Source organism: Haliotis rubra, unplaced genomic scaffold (assembly GCF_003918875.1).
Source record: "Haliotis rubra isolate DU_JTF1 unplaced genomic scaffold, ASM391887v1 Scf12, whole genome shotgun sequence".
Taxonomy (NCBI): Eukaryota; Metazoa; Mollusca; class Gastropoda; order Lepetellida; family Haliotidae; genus Haliotis; species Haliotis rubra.
In genome coordinates this window covers 328,639-347,910 of record NW_025765114.1, presented here as the reverse complement: position 1 = coordinate 347,910, position 19,272 = coordinate 328,639, and the positions used below count along the sequence as shown (strand labels likewise).

Sequence of the window (19,272 nt, the reverse complement as noted above, 5' to 3'; positions counted from 1 at the left end):
GAAACCCCAGTGTATATACTACTAGTGGCTTTAATAGCCCTATGTGGTTTTATCAAACACTTTCTTGATAATCATGTTTTGGAAATTTGTAAAGTGATGATTTTACTGTAATTTAGCAATGATATAATGTTTGACTCAGTTATATGCACTCAGTAAGTAAACTCCAAAACAGCATGTCAAGTTTCTATTTTTCCGAAGAGTATATATCCTGTATATGTGTTAGTAAGCAGTCACCTGGCGAAGGGGCAAGGAAAAGCCCAGAAAAGTTGTGTATACAATAAAGAAGAAGGGGACATCCATAATATTTTGTCTTATACATAATCTGGTTACATTATTACCAAACACAAAACCGAAATTCATTTGGAGAAACCGTTTCAAAGCGCTTGTTACTGTCTGTCACAGGACCCGTGAAGATCCGGGGTAGAATAGGTCTTCAGCAACCCATGCTTGCCACAAGAGGCGACTATGCTTGACGTAAGAGGCGACTATAACGGGATGGGTGGTCAGGCTCGCTGACTTGGTTGACACATGTCATCGGTTCCCAATTGCGCAGATCGATGCTCATGCACTTGATCACTGGATTGTCTGGTCCAGGCTCGATTATTTACAGACCGCCGCCATATAGCTGGAATATTGCTGAGTGCGGCGTAAAACTAAACTCACTCACTCACTGTCTGTCACAGCCGTGATGTATGGCAAGCCGGTCAATTCAATTCAAGATATCTCTATTTTCATTTAAGATATCTTTAACAATGTCAGATATCAGTATCTTTTAATAAATGTGAAAACGGCTTGCCATAAATAAATGTGAAAGCGGCTTGCCATAGTGAGGTTAAATTGCCCCCGGCTCTCTTTGAGCGATGTGAAAGACGGGACTCAGCTTACTCTCAGCGACTGCCCATTCGCAAGCTGGTTCCCGGCTCCCTTTGCGCGGTTAACTTGCGCCAAAGCTGGTACGATTGAGAAACGGGGTCCAGTCGGTTGGCGTCACACGCGGGGGGTGGGGGGGTGGGGGTTTGGTTTGTTGTTTTGCACCTAACCTGGTTCCCGGCTCCCTTTACGCGCGCCGGTGATATGCGAGACGGTGCCCAGCTTACTTTTGTACCCTGAGGGTTAAAGGGAGGCAATTGAGTTTTGATTAAATGTTGCACATGCGCAAAGCACTGTTATTAAAGAGCCTGGCGGCGAATATTTTCCACATGAATATAAGATTTTAATGGGTAAGATCATTTTCACATTTTTTTTCGTGGACGAGCTAAACAAAATCATACTTTGTGAACAACGATAGTGCTTTAGTTGCATTTAGGTGAGATAATAATTCTGGAATATCAATGAAACATTAAGAGTGCTCTACCGGGTCACCCTATGGATAACATAGAATTGTGAAACCCCGTTTCGGTTGTCGTTTCCGGAAATGATTCATGCTAGCGACGGAGACTTTAGTCGCCGAGCCATCTTTCCTCAACAGCTGCATCGTGTGTAGGCATAACCAAGTAAAGGAAGCAACGGAAACAACTCTCAGTTTTCAAGGAACAAGGCACCATCGAGCTGGGTTGTTTTCAGCGGTTTGTGTACTTCTCAGTCTCGGCCATCGATGACCAGTTAAGAGTCGTGACCAAACGATCGCGAATTACTCGATGTGGTTAACTAGTATATACGAATTATAAAGACTTTTTGGAGGCTGGATTAACATAAAACTATTGGATAAGCATGTCAGCAGTAGAAAGTAAGTCCCTTTGTTACACGTTGTACACATATTATGCACGGGAAAATCATCTTGTAGTGTGTCTCGATGAAAGATATCTTTGTCCTCCGAACTGGTTTTTGCATGTTTTTAAATGACGTCCTGAATAATAGTTCTTTTTGTTAATTTAATGGCGTCTTGCAAGGGCTGTGTACTGGCAAATGAATTGTATTGCAATATTTTTGTGAATCATGTACCCTATTGCACTTTTGAGAAGTGTTTGTGAGTGACACTGTTTAGATCTAATTTTCTATATTCAAAGCCTCTGAAAATGAATTTTATGGTTCTGATAACAGCAGTCTCAAAATAAGGCTGAGTTACTTATTCTATTTTCTAGTATATAAATTTTTATAGCATGTGAAGTCAATCAGGGGTGGAAATAACTTTAAAATTGCTAGTGTACTCCGGTACAGTGGCACATGTAAAATCACTTGCCCTGATAATTTTTCCACTATACCAGCTGTTTTCTTGTTGATTTTTTACATAATTATTAACATTGGAAAGTCAGCTGGACACCGGCACAGTGTGATATACAAATTTGCTTGCCCGACAGAAAAAAACACTGGACTCGGGCGTCTTTCCACCCCTGTCAATGAATTACGATGGGAACATCAGATAGGAATAAAAGTCTGTGCTGATTTTAACTTAAACAATGTAGGTAATCACAAGACTGCATATAATCTTTACCAAGTATACAGTTATCAGAACAAAATATTGTAATACATATCTGTAGAGTGAGTATGGTTTTACGCCGCTTTTAGCAATATTCCAGCAATATCATGGTGGGGTCACCAGAAAAAATGGGCTTCCCCATATCTGTTGAACTGTATATACCAATTATACTGTTAATACTGTGCTTTCCTACTTTTGCCCACTCTAGCTTCTGTGAAAACATTTTGAATGAAATGTGTTTAAAACAAAATAAGTCTATTGGGTTCAAAACTAATCCTTAGATTTGTGGGCTTGTGATACCAGAACCCCCATTGGCTCCACCAAGCGAAAAAATGTGATCTTAAGTCATTTTGAGGGGTGGGGGTGGGGTTAATCAAACCCCTGAACCCCCTCTGGATCCGCCACTGATATAACATGTATGGAAACCATCTGACCTAGACTTACAACTTAATGGAAGCAATCAGACAAAATGAATTTAAAGCATGCATCCTTACCTAGTCCAGAAAATGGGATACTAGTAGTTCACTGAAAGTGGATCATGATCCAAGTTCAAAAGCAAACTCATTTTCACTCTTTCCACATATTTTTGGTTCATACAACAGTTTTTATTTATCTATTTTTCTTTTTACAAACATTCAATATGAAAAGAAGTACCAGTGAGCTAGCGGGAACCTTTTGAATGTCTGTAGTGAGACCGTGATTCAACTTTGATTTGTTTGTGGCCTAGTATTGAAAAAATGAAAATAAAATCTTCTTGTTTGCATCATATTAAGACATTATCAGAAGCTGATATATTGGCAGTCACTACAAGGGATGCAGGTTGTTGTATCTAGATTAAATATTAAGCTTTTTTTCTAAAAGTTGAAAGAAAGGAAAATATAATTTTCTAGAATATTACAAATATTGGAGTTTGTCTTTGTGTAGACCATGGTTATTCATTTTGTTGGTGCAAGAGTGCAGTGGTGGCACATTTTACTTGTTTCATCATTAAGACATAATTGCAGTCAAAATAGAATGTAAAACAAGTCTTTCTTCACCTAGTTACTTAAGATTTCTATTTTATTCTTCAGCTTAAACACAACTGGTGAGGTAATGTTGACCATCATTGTTGACATTATTAAGATAATTGCATTTTCTTGGGTGTTGAATCACTGGCTGCTTGTCAGCCAGAATGTCCATAACATACTTTTAAGTATTTGTGTCTGCAAGAATGTTAAGAATGCCCCTACTAAAATGCTATGGTCAGGAAAATGTCCGGATAACATTCTGTCATGGTGAACACATGATTATCTCTAAGTTTTATGCTTATACAAGTTTAGAACAAAAGATATGTTTCAAACTATGGTACAATGGCAGTTTTGATGACTGAAAATGTTGACTGAACACTTAACACTGCTTTTACTGTGTGTGAACTGTGTTAAATGCAGTATTATCAATGAGGTTATTTCCAGCCTGCTCTTGCTGGCATTTATATCAGGGAAGGCAAACAAGGAATCTGTACTGGTATAGCTGCAGCTCCAACAGATGTTCCCGTCGATGGACCTTGCATCCCTTACTGCAGGCATATTTTACACGTGGCCAGTGAATTATCTCTTTTGGTTCCCATTCTAGAGTTATAAAGTGTGAATGCAATCAGTGTTACTCAGAGGGGTGAAGGCATAATGCAGAGACTTTCATTTGATTTCATAGAAATCATAGAAATCATAGAATGTTTCAGCACTAATTGGCTTCTTGTCATTAACATTTGCCATTGTTTCTTCTCTTTTCATATGATTCCTGATGGATATATTTGTGGACCGATCTACTGTGATAATAGCCTCGGTAAGTTTTTCGCATGATTCCTGCTTGTAATTGCTTTGGAAAAGATTTAGTTACAGCCTTTTTGCATATATTACAGTCATGACGAGTCTAATCAGTCTCTGTTGCAGGGTAGCAATTAGGTTTGATCATAATATATTTTGAACACTCACATAGCAAGCATTTAACCAACTTGTTGACCAGTCAATCAATAAGACCTCAGCAACAGTTGTAAAATTTTGAAACATATCCTCACTGTTGGTTACACAGCCATGAATCTGGTAACACAATGGCAGATTTTGCTGCTAAGGCAAATCTGTGACAACACTTCTGATCCCATACTCTGATTACAAAGCTGTGATTAGATCTTATATCCGTGATCTAATGCAAAAGAATTTGGAGACTCAAGTAGGTATCATGCGACGATGTTGTGTTGGCCACAGCAGATATTCACATGAATTTTTATTGAAAGGCGATGATCCCCCTTTTTGCATCCCTTGTGATGAAACAATCCATCATAAGGGATAATTATTTCAATCTTTCCTGTTTATGATCCCCACTCATCCTGCAACCACTGCATGGGGATATAGCTGGTCTGTACACTGTCTACTATCATTAAGTATCAATCTACTGAACTGTGACCCATTTGCATGCTCTCAGTCCGAATACAGAGATCACAAGGAACAACCGGACCAAATGAACCTGTATTCTATCAAGATATCCAAACGCACCACAAAGAAGGCTCATTTGTCCAAAACAGCTTCAACAATCACTGTAGACGACACCTTCCTGGATGCTCCTTGCGACTCTTTCCTCAGTGGAAATCTTCATCACTTCTTGGGACCTAGCAAAGGCATTGTCTGATCCTCAGATGCCCGTCTATTCAGTCTAAAGTGGTGGTTGTGTGGATTCAGCAAACACTCCTGTTTTGTTGATCCTTCACCATGGTTTGTCAGTCCTGTCTCGAGGATAGTCAATCTCTCCATCAGCTTCATCAATTGTTCCTTTGGGTTCATTGATCCCACCAAGATCTATGATCTTGCAAGTTGGTCTGTCGTTTCCTCCAGTAAGATTTGTCAATCCCTCTTTGGTAATGCCAGCGTGGGTTCCACAACCATCTCTGATCCCAAAGTACCTACCCTTAATTTCAACAGGACTTACGATGACAGCATCTGTTCTTCCTCAGGCGATTATGTCTTCAGTATCTTCCTACTTCCCACCGACAGTTCCTCTCTCGTTGATTCCACAGCCATTGATTCCTCTGTTGTGTCCTATTGGATCCTCAATGATGGTTAATCACTGCCTTCAGCGATTCCCAGGCATGACCCTGCTACTACTCATAGATCTACCCTACACTGCTCTCTATCATTTCTTCCTCAACTGGTCCTACCCATTTCTTGGGATCATTGATCCCTGGATTCTCAAGCTATGTGGCCCTTGGACTTTTAGTTCCTCGTTCAGACTGTCAGTCGTGCTCAACAGCCCGATTTTCCATCTTCTTGTCAAAGATTATCTATTCCTTCATTGAGTTCCTCCTCAGTGACACGCCGAGGCAGGATTGATGCTATCATTCTCAGAGGACAATTTCTAACAGGAAGGGTGCACAACAGTAGCAGGAACAGTGCAAACTTAGTACACACTGTTATTCACTGACAAAATGCTGACTCACTTTAAAGGTGTATGATTTCTTTCAAATGGAAACAGAAAGAGGAAAACTTCTTGTATGTGTCATTGTGTCCTAACAAGCTGAAAAATGTTGTCCATTGGACACAAGCAGTCTGGGCAAGCGAGTGGACAACACATCAAAATCATACAGGGTTGATAATTTGGATCTGCAATTAATAAAATCTTTTGCAATTGTTTAACTGCATTAAAAAATGAGTGAAACTGAAACCTTGAAGCTGAGTGAGATTTAATTGATACATGATACAGGCTGTGGCAACTTTTGAATACATTTAGTATGTGCGGCTGCTTGTACTAGCCCAGACTTAAGCTGGTGTTATAGTGCTAGCCTACTGAGATACCATGCCGCAGTGAAGCATGAATACCCCACTCAGGCACATTATACTGACTCCGAGCTGACCAGTCCTTGTTGTACCCATTAATGCCGAGCGCCAGGCAGGGACCAACAAGTACCATAATTTAACGTCGTTTGGTATGACGCGGTCGGGGATCGAACCCGTGACCTTCCACTCTCCGAGTGGACGCTTTAACCACTACACCATGGAGGCGGTCTCAAAACATTAGAAAAATAGCTCCAATCAAAGCCTACTCTGAGTCCAAGTACTCACCGCCAGCGAAGGTTTTCCGTCTTGAAATGTCGAATGCCTCACTGGTTGACACATAGCTTAGTAGATCTAGATCCTTAACAAGGTTCTTTTATGTAACAAGTAGATTATTTACTATTTGTTGTTTGTGTACACAACCAAGATTAGACTATTACTGCTCACGACCTTAAAATTCAGACACCCCGCTTCCAAGCTGCGCTAACCTGTTCACTGCGCATGGGCCATGAGCGCAGCACAGCTGTTGAAACCACTTTTCACCCAAGCTGGGGTGAATTTAGTAAATCGTTTGAACTCTGATTTCGCAGGGGAGGTTCATCATGTTATTTATACTGTTCTTAACCGTCTCTACTTAAACTCAAGCATTATATAAGATTTTTTATTAAGCAGCAGGTGCAACCTGTTTTTGTTTGGTGCAACAAGGTGATTGCCTTATGTTGAACTGAGTAAAAATAGGTTTCATTTCCTTACAGGAGAATACTAGACAATTGCAATAATTTGCTGGGTGAAAGATAAAGTCATCAGAAACATGTACCCCACGTGTTTTTTCAAAAATATGCTTTATTATGTTTCAGTCTGTTATCTTAGCTTTGGCCATTATGCATATTCCGCTGGAACTCACGTGACCTTTCCATTCATGACGTCATATGTGACTAGAATCCGCCATATTACCAGTGAAAAAGCGCTACAGTAATACAAATCGTGTTGTTTCTGTCGTTTTTGTAAATGGTACAATGGTGTATTTTGTTGCCTGGGGATGCACAGAATTATTGAACAACGGAAAGAGCTACAATTTCTTCCGTTGTCCAAGTAAAGAGACACATTTAGGCAGGAGAAATGTTCCGACATATTCTGAGTTGGGCGCATATGAAAGAGACATGCACACATGGGGTATGAAAATCCAAAAGCTAGGCTGAAGAAGGAAGAGGTACCCACAAGATTCATTTATGTTCCATCATTCCTTGTTACAACTTACTGTCAGTGGTATTTTTAACATAAATTAAATCAAGTCCGATTTAATGCCCCAATTTATTTAAAATAATTAAATATACTATATAGGCCATAAATGCATAGTTTTTGTCATCTTTGATATTATGTTCTTCATATAAAGGTATATACATAGTTATGAGTTTACTTGTGGAACATTTATCAGAAATATTACTTCCTAATAACTTTATATGAAGAACATAATATCAAAGTTGACAAAAACTATGCATTTACGGCATATATTTAATGAGTAACAGATTTTATGTAAGCTTGAAAATGTTTTGTTATAACATTCTTTTCGGTTTGGAGCCCTAAATGCTGCAGTCTACCCGAAACATTGCCAAATACAACGGCTAATCATGAACTACGTGTTGCTTTTATTGTTATCCATTTTGTCCAATTTTGCACATCGGCATCAGACTCGCTAGTTGTCAGTAGTCGGTGCCGTGAAAGTTGTTCTGTATTCTCATTGGCTAACATGATGTCATTCTAAGGCTATGACCAAGTACCATAACTATTTCCATAACCAAAAGCTAGGGAAACATATATTGTCCTGACTAGTATTTTATAATTCACCAGTTTTCGGGGAATAACTTATCTGCGTCGCGTATATTATCTCTGCTGGACAATGCTGGGACCTTGGATGGAGACTTGATACGTTATTAATGAGAACTAGGATCCTAATTATTTTTTTTCAACAAAATATTTCCAGTGTAATTTTTATAGCATATAATTCCTATTTTCCCCTGTCTGAAGCATAATTATCATTTTTTTAAAATCCCAGACACACTACAGTCACCCATTTGACACAAAAGGAACTGCAATCACATTTCAAAAAAATATTTTCTTAGGAACTGGTAATTTATCTATAGGGGTGGGCTTGCTGGTTGGAACTGTATCACATTTTGCTGACAAATGGTATTCTTGTTACATGATACCGAAGTTGAAGGGGGGATATAGAAACGAGTTCCGTCTAGACCGAGATATGAATCTTATTTTTTGCGGTTTCCATTGAAACCTGACTTAGGCTGTGGCTATGAGGATGTCATCTTGTCCGGAGCAGATCTCCTTAACTAAGCATGCTAGCTTCATCAAACTTGGTACACATGTCAACCACGATGCCTAGATGTGCCTTTTGGGGTTTAGACCCAGATATGAATTTTTTTTTTTGTGGTTTCCGTGGAAACATGACCTTGGCTGTGACTATAAGGATGTCATCTTGTTGCATTTCCATGGCAGCAAGTTAGGCTTCAACTGAATTTGGTGGTAGTGCTGCTTTCTGGAGCAGATCTTAAAAACCTTTCAATACTCTACTTCCACTTTGCTACATACACTCCAAAACATTTGATATAATCATAACTAGGAGACATATTCATAAAGAGTATTTTGCCGTGCGGGGGATATTGATGACTTCTTGTTTGTAAATTGTTATGACATGCTGTTTACTTCCCCAGTTTAATTCCTCTAAAGGTATATTTTATCTTATGTCTATTCCCTAGCCCGACCCCAACCACCGTCTGCATCACCTGTCCTGGTTTTGCTTTTGAGACAACCCCTCCTACCTGTTTGTTTTTATGGTCATAGTGAGACTCAATAGTAGCTACATCCTTAATAATTTCAGTATTAAAGTTATTATTTTTTACGTCAGCTATCGTTTATAATGAAGCTAAGTCTAATTTCAAAAGGGGCATATAAAAAGTGTCCTTTATAATGCAATATCATTGCACACTAATTTGCATTAAGCCATGGTGTGTTCAAAATAAGTCGCTTTGGACTTAGAAAAAAACGCTTTGCTCATTTCTGCACTAATCTCTTCTCAGTGAAGTCCTTTTTTGTTTTATGTTTCCTATCCCCATGCCACTGAGACTGTAGTTAGGCCGAACTTAGTTTAACAGATATTTCACACTTTCACATGGTAACTACATAAATTGTAGATATAAATGTGAATTTTTTAATTTTTTTTCTATTTCCGACAGTACTTTAGGTTTATGTAAACACATGCAAGAAAAACACTTTTTCCAGATTAAACAATGACGTATCAAATACATTATCCCCAGTAAAAGGTCTTTTCACATCCTTGACTTATTAATTTCTGGTTAGTACATTGATACCACCTGACAGTCTTCCAAGTACTGAGATTTTCTCAGCTTGGAGTACCAGTGTAGCAGGCCATTTCTTCCCCGGTCTAAACTTTCCCCAGGGAGAATCTGGCCTAGGCCAACCACAGGAGCGTGTCACGCTTAGAAACATCGTCAGAAAGACATATAGGTATATAGACCCTACCCTAGTACTATATAAAAGGAAAGGGATGTAACAACGGAACCACCCCTTCCTCAATCTAAGTTAGATTTCACCACGTAAACTATTTTTAAGGCCCCGTCGAGGCCTACGGATCAAAAGCGAGATGATTTCCCTACAAAATGAGCTATAAATGGTCACAATCGGATCATTATTTCAAAAGTTATACGCCACGACTCACTGAAAACAGCTACCTCCGCAATTCCAAGCCAAAATCATGGATCACCCAAGACAGCGAAAACTCACCTTGTAAATTCGTTTATTAATTCCAGCCACGTTGACAGCACCTATGTAGGGCTAGATTCGATCAGCAGCGCCATTCCACGGGTCTAAACATTTATTGCAACATCTACAAATCATTTCCTCGACAGTAAGCAGGCATTTTCTCCAAAACCATCGGCAATCATACTCCCAGATGTTTGAACTTAGTTGAATCTCGTTTTATTCAGCCAGTGTTCGTTCCATCCAACAGGTGGTGTACGTTATCCACTTCTCCTGAAAAACTACTGTATGGAATTCATTTAGATTACACATGTGCTTTATAGGGAGTGTAAAGGCGTGCATCTCATATTTTGATTTTGTATTTTATTTATTTTTCCAATTTTAATGCCATTTGAATTTTGTTGAATTTCTCTCTGAATATAGTGTTGTAGGGGGTGAAGTCTATCCACTTCTCCACAAAAGCTGCTCAACAGAATTGATTGAGCTTCTACGTATGTTTCATTGGAACTCTAAAGGTGTGCATCTCATACCTTGTTCATCCAATTTCTTAATTTTGTCACTTTTACAGATGTTTGAACTTAGTTGAATTTTGTTCTATTCAGTCTGTTCATTCCATCCAACAGGGGGTGTACGTTATCCACTTCTCCTCAAAAACTACTCTATGGAATTCATTTAGATTACACATGTGCTTTATAGGGACTCTAAAGGTGTGCATCTCATATTTTGATTTTGTATTTTATTTATTTTTCCAATTTTAATGCCGTTTAAACTTGCATAAATTTTGTTGAATTTCTCTCTGAATATAGTGTTATAGGGGATGATATCTATCAACTTCTCTACAAAAGCTGCTCAACAGAATTGGCCTTCTATGTGTGTTTCATTGGGACTCTAAAGGTGTGCGTCTCATACCTTGTTCATCCAATTTCTTAATTTTGTCACTTCTACAGATGTTTGAACTTGAATTGGCTCTATTCGTCCAGTTCGTCCCATACAACAGGGGGTGTACTTAACCACTTCTCCTCAAAAACCACTACACAAAACTCATTTAGCTTACATATGTCTTTTATAGAGACTCTAAAGGTGTGCATCTCATATTTTGTTTTCGTATTTTATAATTTTTTGTATGTTTAGAGAATTTTGAACTTAGAAAAAGGTTCCTGAATTTCTCTTTGATGATAGTGAAATAGGGGATTAAGTCTATCCACTTCTCCACAAAAACTGCTCAACAGAATTGATTAAGCTTATACATGTGTTTCATTGAGACTCGAAAGGTGTGCATGTCATAGTTGCATAGATGTTTATTGAACTTGTTAGTGAATTTTGTTCAATTATTGATCTTTATATGTCTTATGAATGTCAGCGGGGCCATCCGTGTCCCTGGACACAGTTTTTTCTTGTTCTGTCAGAAGTCCTTTTGTACTCTTCTCCAGACCCTTGTTAGGTCATTGGGAATGTCTTCTCATTGGATCCAAACACCAGCTCAGAAAGCTAGAATCTGACTCCACGTGTCTTCACATTGGTGATGCTGAGGTTGTCCTCACACAGTGCACGAAATGTGGAAGTAATTCTTGATTCCACCATGTCCATGGACGCCCATATTGTTTCTGTCAGCAAAGCTTGCTACTACAGCATTTTCAACAACAGCAGAGTACGCCACTATCTTGACATTCAAACCTGCAAAACGTTGATGCACTGCCTAGTAACTTCAAAACTTGACTATTGCAACTCACTGTACGCAAACATGTCATTCAGATCAATTCAGAAACTTAAAAGAATTCAGATCTCATCGGCCCGATGTATCTCCCGTTCTTCCCGCTATGACCATATCTCTCCTGTGCTTCAGTCACTTCACTGGCTTCCCATCTCTGCAAGAATCACCTTCAAACTCCTCACCCTCACTCATCACTGTCTCTACAATAAAAACTTTCCATCCTATCTCAAAGAACTTATCTCCCCTTACTCACCTCAGCAGAATCTCAGATCCTCCAGTGACTCTCTCTTGACTCAACCAAAATCACTAAATGGACTTTTCGAACGCGCCTTCTCTTTCGTCAGCCCACAACTCTGAAATTCGCTTCCCCAAAACCTCAGAGATACAACCACTAAAGACACCTTTAAATCACAGCTTAAGGCTCACCTATTTCTATCTGTGTACCAGTAGATAATCATTCTCTGTTATATGTATATATGTTCAGTTTTATCACTGTATTAGCGCCACTGAGCATCTGTAAGATGGATATTAGGCGCTTTACAAATGTATTATTATTATTATTATTATTGGCAATCCCTATGCTATTTTCGTTTGTAATTGACATGGGATTGCTTGAATTTTCTTGTCCAAACTAGCAAAACATATAAAAGACAGATGGGAAAATTGTGAATATGGGGTCTTCATGCAGTGTGCAATTGCTAAGTCAAATTTTGCAGTGGTTGCCTATCTCTTGTCACATATTCTGTTAACATATGGTGCTCTTCTTCAGTTTTGGATACACCATATAAAAGTATATTGTGCTTTCTACTGAGTTGATCCAAGTGTTCAATCGTGTGTCACATATCCTTGATATTTTGCAGTGTGCTCGAGTTATCAGATGCGTTCATGGTTGAATCTAAATAATCCAGACGCTCAGATATTGCATCAATATGTAGACACATCACAACATTCTTGAGCTGCCCCTATATTAGTAATACTACTGTTCATTTTACTTTCACGTAAGCTGTTTACAGTTCATTATGTCATTCTAACCGATACATAGTCACCACCCCATGCAGATTTAGGAAGTCCCAGTTTTCACATCCCCAAATAATAATGGACAGTTGTAGGTTTTGATTAACACAGCACTGACATTTACAATATTGCTAAGGATCAGAAAAGTACCCAAAAGCCAGTACCCTAACACATCTTGTCCATGGAGTATACAGTCCAACATGGTTCCGTGCCTCATGGAATGTGAAAATTGCCATTTGTAGATACATTACAATACAAAAAAGTTTATTAAAGTCTCACATTTGTACAACATGGTTTAAAATACAGCATTTTGAATACTAAAACGTAAAAGTACAACAAATGCCACCTAATAAAGGGTTATGAGAGACTGTTTTACAAAAAACTATATGGGTCATTTTCAAAATTGGTAGGATTTTCAATTCTTTATTACAATAAAATCAAACTCCTGAAAATTGATTTAATTTTTATTCAAATGAAATCTCAAACACTTAATTATTCAAAAATACAAACATGCAGGCTCAAATTTACTAACTGACCTTTTAATTGATACGTAAGTAATTAATAGGGAGAGGGAAAGTCCTGACCGTTACCACTTCTTAATCAGAATAAGGATTTTGAAATATAATTCATAAAAATCTTTTAAAGATGGCAGACACAGCTTTTACACCGACTTAATCAAACTTGAAGGTAAAAACTATTATCATGAATCTTAGAAGTGTTATTTTGTATCTTTCATTTATTTACCAAAAAATAATAGCATTTTTCTGAAACATTATTATGTATATAGCTTTCAACAGGTAAAATTGTCTAAAATAAACATCAGCTACTAAGCCCAGAACATCTTTTGATGACACCAGCATGTATTATCATGAATTAATTAGATAAAAACAAACTGTAGCTTGTAAAGAATAGAAAAACACACCTGTCTAGGTTGCAAATCACTTATAATCTAGGGAAGAGTGCAATTGGGAAACGAAAATTGAATGAATAGTAACGGTTGTGACATTATTGGTAACGGTCAGGGCCCCGTTCCTCAAAGCGATCGTAACCCTAAGATGATCGTAACTCCCATACTTTAACATAGACTTACGACGGTCGTAGCACTACGATCGCTTTGAGGAACAGGGCCCGGGACATCAGTGTAACAAACAAATTGTTATCCCTCTAAAAAGTTGCAAATGATTAAATTCTGAAAGGTACTGCAACAACTATGATACTATACACATGGTCATGCTACACAAGCCACTGCATAGATATCATTTTGCTGTTGATATTATGGTGCAATATTAGTCTCCACGAAATATACTTCTTTCATTCACTCAGGTACCTTTAGTTTTTGTTAATCGTGAGATGGCCAACATATTAGCACCTAGCAATATTCAAAGTAAATGGTAGCCGTACATCTCTCACAGTTAAAGTTAAAACAGTTTACACCCAAAAAATCTTTAAAGGTTGGAATACAATTAAGTTGTTTACCGTTACTACATTTTGTCCAACTTGTTACCATAGATGTCTTAACCATTACCTTTAATTCATAAAGACTATAGACCTTATAGAAAATAGAAACTTACAGTAATAAATTTGATTTGGTTTTTATTATTTAAAGCAGACAGATAAGTAAATAGAAATTTATTATCACACCATAGAACATATTCTTCAAAATTGAAATTTATTAAAGATATGTCCAGACCGTAACTATTATTTGTCCAAACTGTTACTAGAGGCTGTTTTATATGCTACCAGTGATAGAAACTACCGGTCGCCAGCTCGCCAAATGCGACTGAATGTGCATTGGGGCGACCAAGTTTTTTAAAAATGCACAATTTTGTCGCCAGTCAAAAAAGTTCTGGGCGACTAGATTTATCTATACGTGTCAAATAATATGTATGTAATTCATATGCTTTTTCAGATGTTTTAATAACTTATCAATTGCTTGAATAAATCGCAAATACCTTAAAACATCGGGAAAAGTGCGTGCTGTTGACGATAGCGCCATATTTACATCCGGGTTGGCACCGATGTAATACTGTATTTGATTGGCTCAGATAGTAACAGTAGCCAATCAGGAAACGTCTTGTTTAAACGTCTCTCTTTCCCAACATGGCGGAAGCTTGGTTATTTCTCAAACGTCAGCCGGCGAAGCCCCCGGCGAGCAAATATGCCAAGTAAGTTATAATCTAGATATTTTAACGTGAAATCACATACATGCAATAATTTGATTATGACTTTCATTCATCAAAACACTGATAGAATTTATATGTTCAGTCACGGTCAGGGATAAATCGACCCGAGCGTCCTGCGTAATATACGCATGAAAATTTGAAAGGACGCTCAAATATTTTACATGTGCGTCCTGTGGATGCATACACACATATTCACCGATCATTCACGCTTTCTCGGACGGATGCTTCGGCAGTGGGTCCATATCAAAGTTGTCAAACAGCAAAGTAACAATGTTTCGTGGAAATAATTAAACAAATTGAATAAACTGAAGAATAAAATCAACAACAGTACTCATATTAATCATAAAAGTTGTCAAACATACATGATAACTTACTATTTCCATCTTTATTGAGCGATCGTGTAGTGTAATTCAAGAGACATCTCGGCTTTCATCGCCTCGAACTTAGCGCTCGGACACGATGTTTAATGCAGGGTTTCAGATTGTCATCGGCCTTCGGTCATAGTCCGATAACATTTTCAAATGGCCGACTACTTTCTTACTAATTAGGACACTCAGGCCGATCGATAATTTCGATGTTATTTTCACATATTGGACCTAATAAATTACGAACATTATCATTTACGAATTCTTTAAAAACTGACCACGAAATCTTGATCATGTTTCCACGGCGAGTATGTATTTACGCATCCATTTTTATCACACTAAGCTACCAAATGTACATGTAATGGATTGAGCGATTGGCTGCTATTTTAAGCATTGGACAATCAGAAACGGGCTTTCCCGACCCCACCCGCATGTAACAATGTTTCAAGGAAATCATTAAATAAATTGAATAAACTAATGAATAATATCAACAATAGCATTCATAACAGTTGTCAAACGTACATATAAAACTACTATTTCCATCTTTTTGTGCGATCTTCACGCTTGGACACGATGTTTAACCCTTTCAACACCGCAGGCCACTTAAGCGGCCACAACGTTATGAGTCCCCAGACACCGGAGGCCGATAAAGCGGCCAGTCAGTAGTCACGTCAAAATGAGACATAATTTTAGGAATCTACCTGACTTATGATTCATATATTAAATCTATCACATTTTATAATGTCTGAAAACACTTATTAAATTTCAATTTATCATATATTATCAGCAGAATTAAAATTATAAACTATTTTTCGCAATGTTATTGAAAACAACGATTCTCGGACACATGCTTCGGCAGCGGGTCTACAATAGCATTGTCAAAGAGCAAAGTAACGATGTTTCGAGGAATTCATTAAATAAATTGAATAAACTAATGAATAAAATCAACAACAGCATTCATAAAGTTGTCAAACGTACATATAAAATTACTATTTCCATCTTTTGTGAGCGATCATGTAATGCAAGTCAAGTCACTGACAGTGACATCGGCTCTCGCCGCCTCAATCTTCATGCTCGGACCACGATGTTTAATGGCTAAAATATATACATGAAGCATTTTGTCAAAGGTCATAACCTAGCACGATCGTCCAATAAGTTCCATAATTTACGCATAGGTAGTGATTTCTTGCTTAATATGTTCAGAATAGCATTATTTTACCCAAAACTTTTGTCTAAATCTGAAGGTTTTTGTTTACGAGGACGGTATCCATTGCCGTAATATGATTGGCCTCCTTAGGTCACGTGTCTGATTTTGACCAATCACGACCCTTATAGCAGACTGTGGCGAAAAAGCGTCATTAGAAACCAATCTTTATCCAATAAAATCGCTTCTACAACTGTGAAAATATTGGCAAGGGTACAGTGATATTGTTGATGTTCCGAGCTTTCGAACGACAGCCGCCATCAAACGAATCGCCTTACATGTTATTCATACGAAGCTTCGAAAACGGAGGTATTTCCACTGTTGTATCACGTTACCGAGCGGAAAGGCACTGATAACGGGAAATAGACGACCATACATATTATGTGAGAAATCTTTTTATAATAATTTTCCGATTAGAAAAGAAAAGAAAAAGGTAAGGGGATATTATGACATGTTACAAATGGAAATAAATCGCCGCATGTTTTGCTTCCTTTGTGGTTTATCCGGACATTATAAATTGTGTAAGCTTTAAGGTGTAGTTGCATCATTTGAATAATATGATAAAAGATAAATTTCATATTTATAAACAGGTAGCTAGGATTTGACCTTTCAAATGGTGTATGATATGTAGTAGCAATAATGTTTTACAAGCTGATATTTTTCTTTCTGAACTGGACAAATGTTAGTTTGTATGTATGTAAAGTTTGAGGGACTCACAATAATTTCAAAAGGACTCATTACTTTTCAACTGAGCGCGTCCCAGGACTCACTCACTAAAAATTGTAGATTTATCACTGCACACTTCTTTGTATTGGTCATTGGACCTGTCTTAACACAGGCATTGACAGTATTTTAGTTACTCTGTTTTTCTTGTTATAAACATGATGCATTTATGCATATTAATTATATTGAAAGATGATAGAATGTTTTAATTTGAGTTTCTATTTTCTTGTTAATGATGCTCAACTAATGCCAGTGATTTCTACTTCCACATGTTCAGTTTAACCATCATAGTGTGGTATGTGAGATATCCTAGGTATATTGGATTATTTATAAATAGATTATTCACCTGTGTGGATGGTAAGGGAAACTCAGTTAAAGATTATGTACATTTCTGATTGTGAAAACTCCACGTGGAATCTGACATGTTCCGCTCATGTTGATATGCATGTTGGTAGTGAGGTCTGTAGATTGGCTTGGTGCTATCACCTATTAACAGCATGTCAGAAAGTCCGCCTCCCAGCCCAGCTCTCTTTCAATAAAATCCACATGTGCTGGCAAGAGGGATTGAATTTCACATCAAGGAGAGTGCTGCAGCTGCCTTGGCCAGCAGACCAACGGGTGCTAGTGCCTACACATTTCTTTTCCTGCCAGCCAGTGAGGCTGCCTCATTTGCAAGCTTTGGACTACTGTGCCTTTGTGAGGAAGGAGTCTGATTGTGCCTCATGTCTGACACAATGTCATCTTCCCCTGCTCGTGGGCCTGCCCCACCTCTTCCAGAGAAACCACCATCTGTAGCCGAGAGAGCCAGACTTTTGAGAAACAGTTTTCGGAAGGAGGAGATAGAAAAGCCTCGTATTCAGGACAACAAAACAACAAGTCCGTTGTCTGACAAAAACTCTGGTTCTGGCACAAGTGGAGACCGCTCTCCTTCGCCCAGTCACAATTCAAGTTCTAATATTTCCCTTTCTGGAGGTGTACCACGATACAATACACAAGGGGAGAAACCTGTGGGGTTACTGCAACAGGATAGCAACAAGGAAAGCAGTTTGAAGACAAATGGGATAAATCTGCCGCCTGTATGTATCACCTTTTACCTTTCAACCAACCCACTTGCATATCTATGAACATGCAATTATTGTTTTATCTCCCAAATGTCTGATAATGTATTGTTACCAAGCCTAAGCATCTATAATCCCCTTTGTTCATCTTAGCAAGTGAGGCACATGCAGATATCGCAGTCAGTTTGACTGGGGGCTGGCTTTGTTGCTGTGTCTGAATGAAGCTTACGCACCTCAGTGATTCATCATGAAGGTCAAGGTTGAGTGGTCACGATAAGTAGGGCAGCCAGTTGTGGAAGATGGATGAATAGGGAGATTCAACACAACACACTCAACTTTGTTCTATCATACTTAGCTTGTCCTAGATTAAGATATTTTCTGAGAAATCATCTGCTTGACTGTTCATTTCCACTCTCCAGTTCTATATTTTGTCATAAACCTTGTTTCATGCAGTGAGCTTGTCTTCCCTATTTTTGTGGTAGTTTTGGTTGGATTAAATGCTTTGGCAGCCATAGTGCAGGACTGGACAAGGTGTGAAAGTGACATGAAGGGTGGCTGACATAGAGGGTTGTGATGAACTAGATTAGTGTACTGATCGATAGAATCAACCTGTCAGTTTGAAAAGTATTTTCAGTGACTTTGTGACAGGGAAACTGATTTGCCTAAACACAAGCCAGTTCAGTTTTGTAACTTTGGTTATGTTGCAAATTGTAAAATACAGATAATGTTGACTATTCTATTCTGTAGCCAACCGCAGAAGATGAATGTTATCATCAATTGCATAAAATCTCCTTGGATACTAAAAACTGAGATGTGTGTTTGACCATCAAGAAAAACTATTTTATCTTTGTCTTTTCCTGAAGTGTCTTGTGAAAAGTAAAAAAAAGCAAGTTTGAAAGTAGATTGAACTTTCAATTTTGAAGGATTATTTTTCATTGTAAAGAAAGGATTTATATAGAAGTCACTTTGTACATGTATTTTAATGCTGCAGGGGTAGATGAAACAAATG

The 19,272-nt window shown here is 38.1% G+C and overlaps 1 protein-coding gene across 5 annotated transcripts in view; it reads left to right on the top strand.

Moving 5' to 3' along the window:
• The first annotated feature begins 878 nt into the window (after positions 1 to 878).
• Positions 879 to 19,272, top strand: part of LOC124262070 (septin-7-like) — a 191,339-nt gene continuing 172,945 nt past the window's right edge. Inside the window, exons 1-2 of one of the 5 annotated variants that reach the window (XM_046696531.1) lie at positions 879 to 953; positions 4,233 to 4,237. Coding sequence is in view for 3 of the 5 variants with exons in the window: in XM_046696496.1 (XP_046552452.1) it covers positions 17,928 to 18,281 (354 nt within the window). In the remaining 2 variants the exon portion in view is untranslated. Of the gene's footprint in view, positions 954 to 1,124; positions 1,221 to 1,267; positions 1,727 to 4,232; positions 4,238 to 17,820; positions 18,282 to 19,272 lie in introns of those variants that run through there. The other 4 variants (XM_046696513.1, XM_046696521.1, XM_046696504.1 and 1 more) reach the window with 4 other exon arrangements.